The sequence below is a fragment of the Onychomys torridus genome, chromosome 2, assembly GCF_903995425.1.
Source record: "Onychomys torridus chromosome 2, mOncTor1.1, whole genome shotgun sequence".
Taxonomy (NCBI): domain Eukaryota; kingdom Metazoa; phylum Chordata; class Mammalia; order Rodentia; family Cricetidae; genus Onychomys; species Onychomys torridus.
In genome coordinates this window covers 148850827-148867163 of record NC_050444.1, presented here as the reverse complement: position 1 = coordinate 148867163, position 16337 = coordinate 148850827, and the positions used below count along the sequence as shown (strand labels likewise).

Sequence of the window (16337 nt, the reverse complement as noted above, 5' to 3'; positions counted from 1 at the left end):
TCGAGTGTGGGGTTGTGGGGGCCTTGGGTCTTCAGGGTGCTCTGGCGGAAGTGTGGCCAGCCAGAGGTCTGGGGGAACATTAGTGGAGGAGCTGTTCCCCTCTGGGCTAAAGAGATCTTCTATGTTGCTAGGCATTTTGGCACGTTTTTTTTTTTTTTTATAAAGCTATCCTGGAGGCAATGGGGTGGATGTGGCTTCTAGGCCAGCCTAGACAGTACTCTGTTACTCTCTTAAAAAAAAAAATTTTAGTTGGAGACAGATCATTTGACTAAAATGATCACCTCTAATTTAGGTGAGTTGCTTATTAAGTAGAAATTTAGACTTTATGTTGCTTTGCTTAAATAAAACATTTGGGGAATTTTTTTGTTTGTTTTGGTTATTGTTGTTACTGTATTCTGACTCTCTATATTTCCCTTTTATTAAAAGTCTGCTCGTTAGCCATTCATATACTTACCTAATTCCTTGTTCTGCTTTTCTTAGATCAAAGGTTGTACTGAACCCAAACTTCAGATCATTTATTTGTTTTCTTCTTTCTTCCAATGAGACTATTGTTAGGTTCACATTTTTAAATCCACGGTTCAGCTTCTACTGTATTTGTGGTGAAAGGTGAGACTTCCATTAGGCTTTTCATTTTTAGGATTTTTTTTTTTTTTTAAATTGTGGGAATTTGGTAATCTGAGGTAATAATTTTTTCCTTTAGTTTGTGCTGAATTCTAAAACCTGCTTTTAGAAGCAGTGAGTGCTTCTAAAGCTAAGTGTGAGCCATCATTGTTATGACCAGTGTTGATTAAGTCTGCTGTTTAATTTTCCATACATTTTTAAAAATAACAAACACTTTCAAATTAGGCATACTACAATTACAAAGGAAGACAACCTCCCCTCCCCCCCAATGAAAACCCATCTTTTGTGAATTTGGCATTTTTCTTGTGAAAAGAACATACTACTTACATTGCACCAGCCTATTTTGTGCATCTTGAGGCTCTGCCTGATCAGCTCTGCTCTCAGCATCTATACTTACTCCGTATTTTGGTAGGGTTGATGTATTGTTGAGGAACTATGGCTTTAAGCATCTTCATCCGAGGTGTTGGTCTTTGAGTGATCACTGGGAACAGTTGAGAGCCAACGCCTCCTCCCCAAGTCAGTGCCTGCTCTTGTAACTGCTCCTCGAGGCTGTTACCTCTGTTTGCTTGTCCTTCTAGTTCTGTATGGCCTTTTCCCTCTCAAGTAGATGAAATGGATATCTTGTTTCATGTGAAACTTCTCAGATACAGACAACAGTGGGTAACTTAAAAGATTAATCCTCGATTTTCCCTTTGTCTGCGCCATACCACATTATTCAAAAATCTGAAAAAATTGCTTTCATCCTAGACGCAAATCCAGATCTCCTTCCCCTAGAAGACGGTCTTCCCCTGTCAGGAGAGAGAGAAAGCGCAGTCACTCTCGATCTCCCCGTCACAGAACCAAGAGCCGGAGCCCTTCCCCTGCCCCAGAAAAGAAGGAGAAATCTCCAGAGCTCCCAGAACCATCAGTGAGAACAAAAGACTCTTCAGTACAGGAGGCCACGTCTACAAGGCATGTTGTATAATCATGTTTTAGGCTGTACTACCACCTGCAAATGTATATTGCTAACTTAAAAACAAAATGCTTATTTTCTTTTTAGATACTTTCTGGGTTTTTTTTTTTTTTTTAATTACAAAGTTAGTATGGGAAAATGAAGCGGAAATTATAAGGAAAATGCCCTAGCGGTAACCGCTTGTCCTTTTTGTTTTCGATGTGCATTGGTGTCAGGTCCCCTGGAACTAGAGTCACAGACAGTTGTGAGGTGCCATGTGGGTGCTGGGAATTGAACCTGCATTCTCTGGAAGAGCAGCTTGTGCTGCTGACTGCTGAGCCATCTCTCCAGACCTGTCTGTTGTGTTCTTTTAAAAGTCTGATGTATTGTAATGTGATCTTCCTACCTCCTTGCCACATAAACTGTAGACAAGTTCCTGTTTTGTTTTTGTTTTCTTTTTGTAGTAGGGAGATGTAACTTAGAGCTTTGCACATGCTTTGTCACTGACCTACATTCTCAAACAACTCCCCCCCCCCAATATAAAGAGGTTTATTCATTTCTGTTAACTGGGGTACAAAATATACCAAATAAAAGCCACTCACTCCCTCTTCAGTGGGAACATCTTGTGCCTTCTGGCATGCCGTCCATGAGACTGCAGCCCTGCAGTTGTGGACCTGCTCAAGTGATGGTTGAGCAGGTAAGGGGATGCTGTCCTGCCTGGACTCTGTGTCCGTTAGCTTCTGTCCCCTCATGGTTCCAGAGGTCAGGCTTCGTGTGCTCCAGCAGTTGGACAGTGGCATAGTCCTTGCCCTCATGTGAAACAGGGATATGAATTCTTAGTTGCTCAGTGAATTCTGATATGTACCTGTCTTTTGAAGTCAGAAGTCTTTGCAGATATTGAAAACTTTTTTTAGAATAAGGTGATCTATATCTGTTAATTTATAGTAGGGGACAGGTCACGTTGTTTAGCGTATAACTTTGTAGAGTTGGCTCTCTCCTTAACTTTAATGTGGGGTTCCAGGGAACTTAACTGAGCTCAAGCTTGTACCATTAAGTACTCACCAAAGACAGCCATTTTGCCAGCCCTAGAAAACCCTTAAAAAAGAGAGCCAGGTCAGTATATTGTTGTATTGGCTTAGGATTCTCAGAAGAGTGGAGAAAAAAACCAAAACACTGTCATTTTCACAGTGACATCCTGAAAGCTCCCAAGCCTGAGCCTGTACCAGAGCCCAAAGAACCTTCTCCAGAAAAAAATTCCAAAAAGGAAAAGGAAAAGACTAGACCAAGATCGCGATCACGTTCCAAATCACGATCTCGGACCCGTTCTCGATCACCTTCTCATACTAGACCAAGACGGCGACATAGATCCCGATCGAGGTGTGTTATGGCCTTGGGATGAGTATGCGATTTAGGTTGTAAGTGCTGATTTTCAAGGTAACATTGTAAACAGTGTCAAGTCACAGAGAATGTTCAGAATGAAGGTTACTCTGCATTTATGTGGAGTCTACTTTTCTGTGCCCTGTAGAAATCTACGTAAACAGAAGTTGTAGCATTGGAAATTAGCACTAATAAGTTCCTTGTTTTTAGTTTACTTGGGGCCTAATTCTATTTGTTATGGCAGGTCTTACTCTCCTAGAAGGCGGCCAAGCCCAAGAAGGCGACCATCTCCTCGAAGAAGAACTCCACCAAGACGGATGCCCCCTCCACCAAGACACAGGAGGAGTAGGTCTCCAGGCAGACGGTGAGGCTCTGTTAGTGGCAGGTGCCTGGCGCTTCAGGGTGATCTTTGGTCTAACTTCAGGATCCTTTTGTTTTTGTTTGTTTGCTGGAAGACAGATGTCATACATTATACTAGGAAATGTCTTCTAGACAGCCCGATGCACTTCAAATGTGGCACTACTTGAGCTGTGAGAAACACTTAATGTTGGGAAAGAGTTGAGTCACTGGTCTTGTAGGTCCTGTGTGTTTTTCCTTCTAAGACTTGACTAAAGTTCTTATAAGGTACAGAGCCAAGGGCTAGCAGAGTACTTTAGTTGGTAAGATGCTTGCTGTAAGCATGAAACCCTGGGGTCTATTCCTCAGTGCTGCACAGACTCAGGGTGGAGTTTCATTCATATCTGTCATCCTAGCACCCTGGAGGTAGAGGGAAAAGGATCCGAAATTCGGTCATAACTCTACATAAGACTATCAGACACACACAGGGCAAAAAAAGAACTGGCTGCTTTTCTGTTTGACTTTTTTAAACGTATAAGTGTGTGTTTATTGTGTGTACAAGTGTTTTGTCTACATTTTGTGTACCATGTGTGCACGGTACCCCCAGAGACCAGAAGAGGGCATCAGACCCCTTGGAACTGGAGTTACAGTTGGTTGTGAGCTGCCACATGGGTGCTGGGAACTGAAACCATCTCTGCAAGAGGAACAGGTGCTCTTAACCCCTGAGCTGCCTCCCTCCCATCTGACTTAGCTTACTATGGCTTCTGAAAGGCAACTGGCTACAGAATTAATCAGGTTACCCACTTGCTGTTTTACCTTGAGTTTTAAGAATGTACTTAAATTGTGTGTGTATACAAATACAGTAACTTGTACTGGGAGGTCAGTGGACAACTTTGGAGTCCATTCTTCTTCCTTTGGGTGGTTCTAGTGGTATTGAGCTTGGACTACCCAGCTTGCACAGCAAGTACCTTTACGGTGTTTCTCTTTTTTATAAAAACATTTATCTTGAGTGTGTGAAGAGGTGTGTGCTCAAGTATGCGAATGTGGATATGTATGTGAAGGCAGCTGCCTGCAGAGGCCTCCAAATCTCTTGGAGCTGGAGTTGCAGGCAGTTGTAACTGATGGTGCTAGGAACCAAACTTGAATCCTTTGGAAGGCAGCTAATGCTTTCACTGCTAAGCAGTCTCCTACCCTTTGTAATGAAGCCTTTTGTAACAGCTCAGAGAAAGGTAACATAAAAGGAAGTTCCCCATAATTCCATTCCTAAAGATGTGTCTCTGCCTAAGGTACCTTCTGATTGGTTTAATAAAGAGCCAAGTGGCCAACAGCTAGGCAGGAGAGATAGTCAGGAGTTCTAGGGAGAGAGAGGACAGATGGAGGAAGAGTGTAGGTGTGCAGATTTTGCCAGCAGACTTGAGCAAGTCAGGTGTTTTGGATGGGCCATACCAAGAAGAGCCATGTGGCAGAACATAGATGTAAAAAATATGGATTAAGTTATAAGAGTTAGTTGGGGCCAGACGGTGGTGGCGCACGCCTTTAGTCCTAGCACTCGAGAGGCAGAGGCAGGCGGGTCTTTGTGAGTTTGAGGCCAGCCTGGTCTATAGAGCAAGTTCCAAGATAGGCTCCAAAGCTACACAGAGAAACCCTGTCTTGAAAAAACAAAATAACAAACAAACAAACAAAAAAAATAGCTGGGAAAAAGCCTAAGCTAAGACCAAGCTTTCATAATTAATAATAAGTCTCAAGTCATTATTTGCAGGCTGATGGTCCAAAGATAGTCCAACAAGAAAGCTTGATAGATAAAGCTATTACTAGTAGTTTACAATGCTACATGTGGCAATTAGGTATTCATCTAATTCAGCCAATAGTGCTAATTTGTTTTAAACATTGCTGAAATGTTTAATTTGCTTAACCATTCTAAAATGGGCATAAGATAAAATGTTTTTATCTTAGATATTATTTTATAGCAATGAGATTGTGTCTTAACTTTATACAAAATGAAGCCTGGTACACAGGAACAGAATTTTCTGCCTTATTGTTATGTTGCCTGGGCCTGCTTTCCGAGGGTGCTTTGGACAGAACTTTGTTGTCTACCTTGTTGCTGCTGGTTGAACCAAGGCCTAACTTGGGCCTCTGAGCATGTACTCTGTCTCTGAAGTATACCCTATCCCTGGAAAAGCTGTTGAGTTAATGTTCTTTACCAAGAACCACAGCAACTACAAAAGGGGAAAACATCAAATAATCTCTGAGTTCTATCTGTGTGGGTAGGACTTTCAGACCCATACTTCAACAGCAACAACAAATACCGTCTTTGGAGAGTGGTGTCTGAGGTGCTGATACTTAAACAGGTAGCATTGCTGCTGCAGCTGGTGGACAGGACAGATGTGTCTGTGGTGGAATTCCAGGCATCACACTTTTCCCATTGATCATCAGAGAAGTAGCGCCAGTGCTCCTTAGTCCACTGTAAGGAAACACCATCTCTCACATTGGAGTTTTGCAAGCAGCCTGTCTCGGTATGCACTGAACAGTTGAGCAGTCACAGTGCTTTGCAGATTCTGTAACATTCCCTTTCAGCCCGTTTCTGATCTCACACTCAAGGGAGGGTTTCTTTTTTTCAGGTTCTCAGGAATTCTTCTGCCAAAGGTGAATTCTGCAGGTACACGTAATTGCAACAGAACTTAACCATAGATTTTGCTGCAGAATTCGAGAGGCCCCTACTTCTAAGTTATGTAGCTAAATGAATTTCAAATCTTGCACATGTTTTTAGTGCAACTTAAAGTTACTTGACATCACTCTGAATGAGCAATGCTCTATCACCCCCAAAGTTGTACAAACTCTATAACCCCAATATCACTCTTCAAGAGGGGCTGCTTTGTTACTGGATTATAGCATTCACACAGCTCAGACACAAGCAGAATGAATTATGTGTGTTTACTCAGAAATAGTTGGTTCCTGTCCTAGCTTATGGTTTTTGTTTCCAATCTTTTTGAAGTAATTTGTGTGCTTAGCTACAGAAACTCGAAAGTTGGATAAAAATAGCTGTCTTTTTACGTACATTGTATGCACTGTGAAGTCATCTTCAGTGGGATGCAGGTAATGAAGTGAACGCTTTATTCTGCAGAAGGAGGCGCTCTTCCGCATCACTGTCTGGAAGTAGCTCTTCGTCCTCTTCATCTCGTTCCCGGTCACCACCAAAGAAGCCCCCCAAGAGGACATCCAGCCCCCCTCGAAAAACTCGAAGGTTATCTCCTTCAGCAAGTCCTCCAAGGCGAAGGCACAGGCCATCATCTCCAGCAACTCCACCACCTAAAACTCGCCATTCTCCAACCCCTCAGCAGTCGAACCGCACAAGGAAAAGTCGTGTTTCTGTGTCTCCAGGAAGAACTTCGGGTAAAGGTAAAAAACAAAGCATTTTGTTATCTTTGGCATCAGCGTGAAACCTGTTGTACCCACCTTTGGAAGCAGCTAGGAGGTAATTTGTATGTGACACTGTAAATGGCTTGCCTTGTCTTTCTGTTCTCAGGACTTTGCTGAAAGGGGATGATATGTAAAGGTAGTTTCTTTTTCCAGTGCCCTTTGCATGGGCAGGTGGCCATTTGAGTTGGGGTAACAATTGGAACTTGTGCTTTTATTGTAAGGATTCATTTTATTACTCTGAGACCAGTTAACTGTTCCACCCTCCCCACACCCTTTTTTGAGGCTTTTTGTTTGGCATCTTACTTGAGAACTTTGTGTTCTGGTTTTTTTGGGTTTGTTGTTGTTGCGTTGTTTTGTTTTGTTTTGTTTTGTTTTGGGTCACATTTGTGCCCCAAGGAAAGATTGATTGATTTAGGGTCTAGACAGGGATCTTGGGTGCTGTCCTCATTCTGTTCAGTAGATTGGTTTCTAAGAAATTGATGACCTGTGATTGTGTTAGCCAAGTAGAATGTTAATCTGATTAGTGAAGAAACCCCAGCAAGCCACGACTCAAATATGCGTGGAGAAAGAGGAGGCTAGGATCCTCCATTCAAATGGCGCATTAGGTGCTAGGGCTGGAGTAATAGAGGCAGCCTGAAAGGTGAGTGGAGTGGGTGGGAAGCTTGGGGAAGCTGCTGTAGCAGTTGGATTTTTTTTAGAGAAGGTGTTCTGAGCCGGTGACTGCCCGAGTGCTGGGATTACAAGGGCTCACCACACTGCTGACCTCTTAGACTGAGAAGGATGAGTACAGCGAGGACCTGCTGCTGGTGGTGACGAGCCATGGAGTAATGTGACTTTAATGTCCAGTTCATGTAGTGACAGATAAGATGTTTAGGACAGCTATTATACATGCACTGTGTTATTTCTGCTTTTCTGAAGTTCCCATTACCATGTCCTAATCTGATACATATTTCTCTAGCCAACTTGTCTTTTCCTAGGAACTTTACACTTGTAAATATTTCTTTTGTTTAGACTAGAAAGCTCTCGAGGGGCAAGATACTCTTAAGTGTTCCCACTATTATTTTAGAAAAATACACATTTTTTCCATTTAGATTATATAGAAGAATTACTTTAAAATATATGAACAGAAGGAGTACTTCTGTTAAAATAGGGCAGTTTTTGGGGTTTGCTAGTTCCCCTTCATGAGTCTGCACCGGTGCCAGTCTCTCCTGTTTTTTAAGATTTATTTATTTATTATGTATACAGAAGAGGGCACCAGATCTCATTGTAGATGGTTGTGAGCCACCATGTGGTTGCTGGGAATGGAACTCAGGACCTCTGGAAGAGCAGTCAACGCTCTTCACCTCAGAGCTATCCCTCCAGCTCGTCTCTCCTGTTTTGACATAAGCCTTGTACACGTGTAACGGGTATTTGCAGTCAGCATTGTAGGAAACACAAACCTGCTGCATTCTCTGCTCGGGACAAGCTGCTTTAGCCAGACAGTCTGCTTTATGTCCACTGAAACTCAGAATTTGTTTGAACTGTGTGGAAATGACCCTTGGGTTGAAATTTGAGAGCTAGAAAAGACCTTGGCAATTGTTAGGTGACTTAGCCAAGGTCAGCTAGTTAGTAAAAGAATTTAAGAGCTCATTCCCAGCTAGGCAGTGAGAATTGTCAAACTCCAAATGCCTTAGTGATGACTTGGGAGGAAGAAGAGGGGCGGAATGAAGTTCTTGGCTTCTCTCCTGGGTACTGTGATTTCAGAACAGCGGCACTGCTGTGATGTAGGGTTCTTGTTTGCAGTTCATGTAGCAGATGTTAATTGGGGTCTTGTGATCTGCTGTCGATCACAGGCTGATGAGAGTAAGGAGAGAGAAGTGGGGTTGGGACTAATCATTCTGAGTGCACTTTAGTCTCGTTAAGTGTTTGGGAAACTTGGAATCAGTTGTAATCCAGGTGCTGCATAAACGTGAACCTTAGTCAGGTGTCCTGGCGTGGCCTGTATCTTTTGAATCAGCTAAACTACATAAATTGTGCTTTGTGGATGCTTAATGTATTTTACTTGTTCTGGTTACAGTAACTTAACTTTACAAGTTATCTTTTGGGCAATCTAAAATTAATAATTAATGGGACTGTTGAAATGCTTTAAAATTCTGGTTTTAGAGTTGTTCTCTTAAATTTCTGACTTTATGCTAGAATGATTTGCTCCTTGAATTCTTAAAACACTATTAACATAACACAGTAAAAAAAAATCTCATTTAGAAAAATAAAATACTTGTTACCTGTAATAGTGTGTTTTTGTTTGGTTGGTTGATTTTGGTGTTTGGTTGTTGTCTGTCCGTCCCCAAGACAGTTTCTTTGTGTGGCCTTGGCTACCCTAGGACTAGCTCTGTAGACCAAGCTGGCTTCAGATTCACAGAGATCTGTCTGCCTTGCCTGCCTCTGCCTACCGAGTGCTGAGATTAAAGGCAATATATCACCACTGTTTGGTAGAATGCTTTAACTCAAGAGTAGGATAAAGTGTATGCTATAAATACTACTAAAGGGACTGGAGAGATGGCTTAGTGGTTAAGAGCACTGACTGCTCTTCCAGAGGTCCTGAGTTCAATTCCCAGCAACCACATGGTGGCTCACAACCACCCATAAATGAAATCTGGTGCCGTCTTCTGGCCTGCAAGGACACATGTAAGCAGAACACTGTATACATAATAAATCTAAAAAAAATTGTTTAAAAAATACTACTAAAGGCTATTTTAGTTAAGCCATTAATGAGACTTTAAGTCAGGATGAACCCTCCCATGTGTTTATTCCTTCTGTTTAACAAGATAGGTAATGTTGACTAGATGTGGTGGTATGTTCCTCCTCATCCCCTAGACAGGGTTTCTCTGGGTATCCCTGGCTGTCCTGGAACTTGATCTGTAGACCAGGCTGGCCTTGAACTGAGCTTTGATCCACCTACCTCTGCCTCTAGAGTGCTGGGATAAAAGGTGTGTGTCACCACCACCTGGTAATAGTGTGCTTCTTTGATTCTGGTATTACATTGCCATTCTGAAGCCAGACAGTAGTGAGATCTTGTCTCAAGAAATAGAAAAGCAATATTAATTTTAATTATGTTAAGAAAATGCCTTCTCACAGCCAAACAAGCCACCTTCCAGATAGTTTTAAATTTTGATCCCCTGAGATGGTAAATTTGACATGTAGGTGATTTCCTGTTTGTTTTGATTTGATTTGTCTTTAAAAATCTTTGGAATAGTATCTTGTTATGTAATCTAGGCTGGCAGTCCTATCTCAAGCCTCCTCCTTGTTAGGATTTTTTTTTAAATGTATGTTCTGTGCTAGGGCATATATACACAATGCAGGTACCCACAAGCCAGATAAGGTTTCATATTTGGAGCTGGAGTTTCACGTAGCTGTGAGCTACACATAGGGGTCCTCTGTAAGAGCAGCAAATGCTCTTGACCACTGAGCTCCTCTCCAGCCCCAGTTACTTTTATGAATTTTAGATGTTAACCATTCTCAACTAAATTCAGTGGTTTGTCCAAATAACGTTTGTAGGTAGAATCATTAACTAAAGGAATGTAACTCAGGGATACAGGGCTTGTCTACTGTGTATGCCATTTCAGTAGTATTTTCGCTTTGATTACTTTAGAAAAGATGAGGTTGAAGTGTCACATCACCAGTTCTTGTGGTTACTACCCTGTATAGTCTATGACAATTCCTCGGGTATTAAATAAGGTCTAACTGTTCTGATAAGCTACTCTATCGAAATTCCTCAGTCATTCACAGCAGGTACAAGAACTAAGGGTGACTTTGGGTGGGTTGGTTTCTTTATTTTTTGGAACAAGGTTTCTCTGTGTAGCCCTGACTTATCTTGGCACACACTCTGTAGACCAGGCTGGCCTTGAACCTGGAGATCTGCCTGCCTCGGCCTCCCGAGTGCTAGGATTAAAGGTGTGTGTTACAGTCACCCATCTGTTTTGGTTGTTTTCTTTAAAAAAACAATTTCTGGGAGTTGATTCTCCTCTTCTTTGTTGAGACATGGTCTCTGGCAGGACCGCCCTGCTTTCTACTGGTTGTGTGTGCTCCAGGTTAACTGGTCCAAACTTCCAGACCATTCCCTCATCTTCACCTTCCTTTTGCTGTAGGAGTCTTGAGGTTACACGTGTATACCACTCACTACATCCAGCTGGTTTTGGTGCGGTTGGCTTTGAGTAACCGGTGCAGGGTTCTTGCTAGCCCTGTAGAAGTTTCTGAAACTTTCCGTGTTTAAATTTTAGGTTATGTTGTTGTTGTTTTTTATGCTAAACAGTCACGCTCATTTGTGTACTGTTAAAATACTATTCTTTTTTATTGTGTGTGAGATTTTTTCCCTTCACTTGTTTTTTAGTGGCAAAACATAAAGGTACTGAGAAAAGAGAGTCACCTTCACCAGCACCCAAGCCGAGAAAAGTGGAGTTGTCGGAGTCTGGTAAGTTGTAATGATTTTCTGGAGGTTGTTTTTTTCTTTTCCCTTCTGTAGTTGATGGTTCCCCTGGGGTTGGAGATTGGAGATCTACAGGGCACCACAGTAGAGAAAGCTGAAACTGACGTCACAGACAGTTGGAGATTCCCAGCTCCAGCCTTTTAAGTGTTCTCTGTTTCCTTATTTCATTATCCTAACCTCATTCTCTTCCTTCTGTATTTGGACATAATTCTGGGTTTGGTAGCTAGCTGAAATGTTTGTAGAATTCCTAACTCGCGGCCTGACCTGTAGTAAATAAGTTTAGTAGTTGATAAAGGTTTGAATGCTTGTTTGCGTGTTCAGTTATGTCACATTACCTGTGTGTAACTAAAGAAAAGCTCTCTAAATGCATCCATCTTTCAGAAGAAGACAAAGGCAGCAAGATGGCTGTAGCCGATTCTGTGCAGCAGAGGCGCCAGTATAGACGACAGAACCAGCAGTCTTCATCTGGTATGGACACCAAGAAAGTGCTTTCTACCTCCACACCTGTTGGAACCCCAGCACTTGGGAGGTGGAGGCAGGAGAGTTCCTGTGAAGTATGAGGCCTTTAAGGGTTACATAGTGAGAGTCCCAAAACCAGCAAACCCAGAGAAGTCTGTAGTATCAGTTAGTATTCAGGAGGTGGAGGGTCAGATAATCAGTATTCTTGGCTATATAGTGACCTGGAGATAGCCTGGACTACATGAGGATATCCCCCTTTTATATATACATATCCATCCATAAATATATATATATAATGCATATGTGTTTTACCTGTATGAATATCTGTGTACCATGTGTATATCTGGTCTCAGGAGGCCAGAAGAAGATCCCCTGGGATCTGAAGCTGTAGACATTATAAGCCACCATGTGGGTCCTGGGAATTAAACCAAGACTATCTTAATTGCCCAGCACCTCCAGGCCTGAGACCCTACTTCTGAATTCGAGGGGGTGAGGGACAAAATGTTTGCCTTCATGGGAATTTCTGTGTTGGCCACTGTGTATGTTTTTCTTATTTTAAGCCCTTAAATTTTTAATTGTTACATTGTTATGAAAGTGATAAATCTGGCTAGGAGTGTAGTTCTGTTGGTGTAGTATAGCTTACTGTGTGTGCAAAGGCCTGGGCTTTATTTCCCAGCATTAGTAAAAATAAGGTAATCAACCTAGAGTAGAATACTCTACAGATTTTTACTACAATAGTTAAAAAAGAAAATTAAATTGGATAACTAGTTTATTCCCTAATATCCAGGAGTCTGTGGTTTAGAACATCTTAACTGGGTTTTTGTGAATCTTTCAAATTTTTTGCTAGTAGCTTTTTTTTTCCTTTCTTTTGGTCAAGTTGCCTTTTATTGGGCATTAAGGCTGCTTTTAGGTATTTTGTTTGTTTAATAGTAGGCAGATGAAGTTTTCAGATAGTTTTAATTGTTGGATTAAAAAGAAAGTATGGAGAAGCTTGATGTTTACGCCAAATGCTGTGCTTGGGTTTTGGTAGGTTTGATTTTATTTGAGGCAGGCTTGCCTTGAACTTGCTGTGTAGCCAGAAAAGACAGTACACTTCTGATCTTCTTGCATCCACCTCCTAAGTGCTGAGGTGAAGCTTTGCACCACGGCAACCAATTCTATGCAGTGCTGGGGATGGATGCTTAAGACAAGCACTCTAACAGCCATGCCCCACTTCAAGTGATTATTGTAATTATTATAGTAGTCATTTTTATTTTCTATTTCAAGTAATTTATTGATGCTTTTCTTTTGCTGCTGGCATGGAACTCAGGGCCTGCTCATGCTAGGCATGTGCTCTTCCACTGAGTTACTGAGTTGTACCACCAGCCTTAAGAGTCTTTTGAAGCTTTACTTTGTTAATTGGAAATAATGACTAACTTTTTGTTCTGTCCTTTTTCTGAGATAGTCTCATTCACACAGGCTGCCCTTTAACTTGCTGTGTTGCTGAGGCTGGTGTTGAGCTTTAGACCCTGCCTCTACCTCCCTGTCATCAGATATGGACATGCACCAGCAAGCCTGGGTTAAAATCCCTAGATTTCTCAGAGGTGCATGCAGGCCTCGGTTCTCTTGATAGTAAACTAGCCTTGTATTGGGTGTGGGGGTGTTGACTGCCACTAGAATTGTCCTGATTAAATTGTACTGACGGTACTGAGAACCGAATGCCATGGCCTTCTGCCATCCTAGGTGAATGCTGTGTCACTGGGTTTTACTAGCCTCTAGGTTATGGTTTCTGCAGTGCTAGGGGCAGAACCTAGGACTGAGCAGTGTAAGAGCGAGTGTGTGTGTGTGTGTGTGTGTGTGTGTGTGTGTGTGTGTGTGTGTGATATTTTGTTGTTGTTCTTTGCTCTCTGATTACAGACTCTGGCTCCTCTTCCACCTCAGAAGATGAGCGGCCCAAGAGATCCCATGTGAAGAATGGTGAGGTGGGCAGGCGGCGGAGACATTCTGCTTCTCGGAGTGCCTCTCCATCACCTCGCAAGCGCCCAAAAGAGACTTCTCCTCGGTAACAACCTTCACTAATGGTTTTGACTGGTCTGTGGTTGGGTTGAAACTGTAACTTACAGAGTGGGCTGCAAAATTATTTTAGAATTGGCTAATTCTTCCTTTTGAAAACTTAAGACTTAAGTGGTTGGGTCTGGAGTTTTGGTTAGCTTGTTTTTTTCTTGCTTTTGGTAGTTCTCAACATTAAAACTAGACAAGTTTTGAGTGATTGCCTTATTTATGCATGAATATAAAGAGCAGTTAAATCATAGCATTAATTCCAACACTTTGAAGCTTTTAAAAAAAAAAAAAACTGCCTCCACAAGAGGAGTTTAACTTGTGAATGGAGTTCTTGACATTTGTTTCTCTCCACTGCTCTCAGGATGCAGATGGGGAAGCGATGGCAATCGCCAGTGACTAAAAGGTTGGTTAGACGCTATTATTCAAATTAGGGTTCCATGCCAAGTTTACCCCCCATTTTACAGATGCATTGTGTCCGTGGCAGAAGTTCAGTTGTTTTGGTGTGTGTTGGCTTTTTCTTGGATGGTGTTAGAGGAATGATACGGAGAGCTATGTGTGAGGTGTTGGAGTGACTTGGAATTAGGGTGACTTAAAGAAAGTGAGAAAAACTTAGGGAGAAACTTGAAAATGTTAGGGTTGGTTCTGTAGTTTGTGCAGCAGTATGGGGAACATATCTGTGAGGTAAAAGTCTGTGTTTATATGTGTCATGGATATGTGTGGGCACACATGTGCCACAGTATACCTGTTGAAGGTCAGAGAACACTTGTAGGAATTGGTTCTCTTTGTGCACTGTGTGGGTCCTGGGAATCGAACTCACTTAATTCTTCGGGTTTGGTGGCAAGTGCCTTTATCTGCTGAGCTCATTTCACCAGCCCTGGCCTTCTCCTACCCTCCACTGGCTGAACTGTTTTGACATGTGCTTATGTGACCATGAAACCATGAAATTTTAGATCCAAATCCTCTATAAAAATCTTATAGTTGGCTGGGTGGTGGTGGTGAGAAAACAGGGAGAAGTGTCCCATGCCTGCCTTGACCTGGACCACTGACATGCTTTCTGGCATCATCAGTTCCCTTTTCTGAGTGCAGGGGGAGCATCCCCTGTCTAGGCTGCTTGGGAGCAGAAATGCTTCCTGTCTGTTTTCACCTTTTCCAATTTTAAAGTCTTTTTGGGAAGACATAGGGAAGCAGTAATGGAACAGAGTGGGATATTTATGCTGTGGAGGGAACTGTTTCATGATAATGAAAAAACAGAAATATGGAAGAAATAAATTGGGTACAGAAATATTTTTCTCCTAGCTGTAGTGACTTCTGGCTTCCATGAAAACAGTACAATTAGAATTAATGTTCCTAACTGGGCGTGGTGGCACATGCCTTTAAACCCACCCAGCACTGGTCTACGTAGTGAGTTTCAGGACAGCCAAGGCTATGTGGAGAGAGACGCTGTCTTAAAAAAACAAAACAAAACAAAAAAACAAGATGAATATTCTCTACTGGTTTGTTTCAGACAGGGTCTTTGTATGTACCCCTAACTGTCCTGAAACATTATATAGACCAGGCTGGCTTAGGACTCATAGAGATGCACCTGCCTCTATCTCCTCCTGAGAGCTGGGATTAAAGGGGTACCCCACCACATCTGACAGAAAATTATTTTGAGTTATGACTCAGTGTCATATTTTTGTTGTTGTTTGCTTGTTTTGAGACAGGGTTTCTCTATGTAAACCTGGCTGTCCAGAAACTGTAGACCAGGCTGGTCTTGAACTCGGAAATCGCCTGCCTCTGCCTTCCTAGTTTAGGGGTTCAGTATCACATTTTAGGGAGGGTAAAATTAAACATGATTTTGTTTATGTAAACTATTAAGATGAAGTACTAATCACAGATCACCTGCAGATCTAAACCAGATCTGGTTGGAAATAAAATCTGGTAGTGCATTTCTGGCTTTTCTCTGTTTAGTCTCAGATAGGAGCCGGGGCTGGTCAACTTTAGAAGCTGAGTCTGGGTTCACAGTGTTGGTCCTGGCTGGGCAAAGAGCCAGGTCCTGTTTGCATTGTCTTCTTTCTCAGTGAATGTCAGTTTGCCTCAGAGGTGACAAGCTGACTTAGCCCACAGTTATTAAGTCTTTTTTTGTTTGTTTTTGTTTTCCGAGACAGGGTTTCTCTGTGTAGCTTTGCGCCTTTCCTGGAACTCACTCTGTAGACCAGGCTGGCCTCAAACTCACAGAGATCCGCCTGGCTCTGACTCCTGAGTGCTGGGATTAAAGGCGTGGGCCACCACTGCCTGACAATAAGTCTTCTTGAGGCTGCGTCTAGTTGGTTGGTGGGTGGTACTTCTTGGTATGTGGCTTGTGTTAGTTGACTCTGTTACAGAACTCAGAATTGGGGTGGATTTGGTCATGAGTATATTTTTAATACATTACCCCCAGGGCAGCCTCATCCTCAGCTTTGTCATTTGTCTTTAGGGTATTAGGTGTGACATCCAGTTCCTTGTCGGTGCTGGACATGTATTTTTAGTTAGATGGTAAAGGTCGGAGAGACGGCTCAGAGGTAGAGTGCTCGCTTGGTGCATGCAGTCCCTGTGCTCAGTGGTGTTGGAGAGGCGGGGCAGTGTGGAGCAGTGGCCTCCAGGTGTGGGCCTTAAGCCATTGGTGTCCATTAACATCTTAAATGTTATTCATAAAGATTCAGAATACCTGAAAAG

At 42.4% G+C, this 16337-nt stretch overlaps 1 protein-coding gene across 7 annotated transcripts in view; it reads left to right on the top strand.

Annotated features, from left to right (window-relative positions):
- Srrm1 (serine and arginine repetitive matrix 1) overlaps positions 1-16337 on the top strand; it is a 32620-nt gene that overhangs the window by 8773 nt on the left and 7510 nt on the right. Inside the window, exons 6-13 of one of the 7 annotated variants that reach the window (XM_036177028.1) lie at positions 1459-1572; positions 2741-2929; positions 3174-3293; positions 6387-6661; positions 11049-11129; positions 11529-11612; positions 13500-13644; positions 14005-14046. In XM_036177028.1, the coding sequence (XP_036032921.1) occupies positions 1459-1572; positions 2741-2929; positions 3174-3293; positions 6387-6661; positions 11049-11129; positions 11529-11612; positions 13500-13644; positions 14005-14046 (1050 nt within the window). Of the gene's footprint in view, positions 1-1368; positions 1573-2740; positions 2930-3173; positions 3294-6386; positions 6662-11048; positions 11130-11525; positions 11613-13499; positions 13645-14004; positions 14047-16337 lie in introns of all 7 variants that reach the window. The other 6 variants (XM_036177023.1, XM_036177027.1, XM_036177026.1 and 3 more) reach the window with 6 other exon arrangements.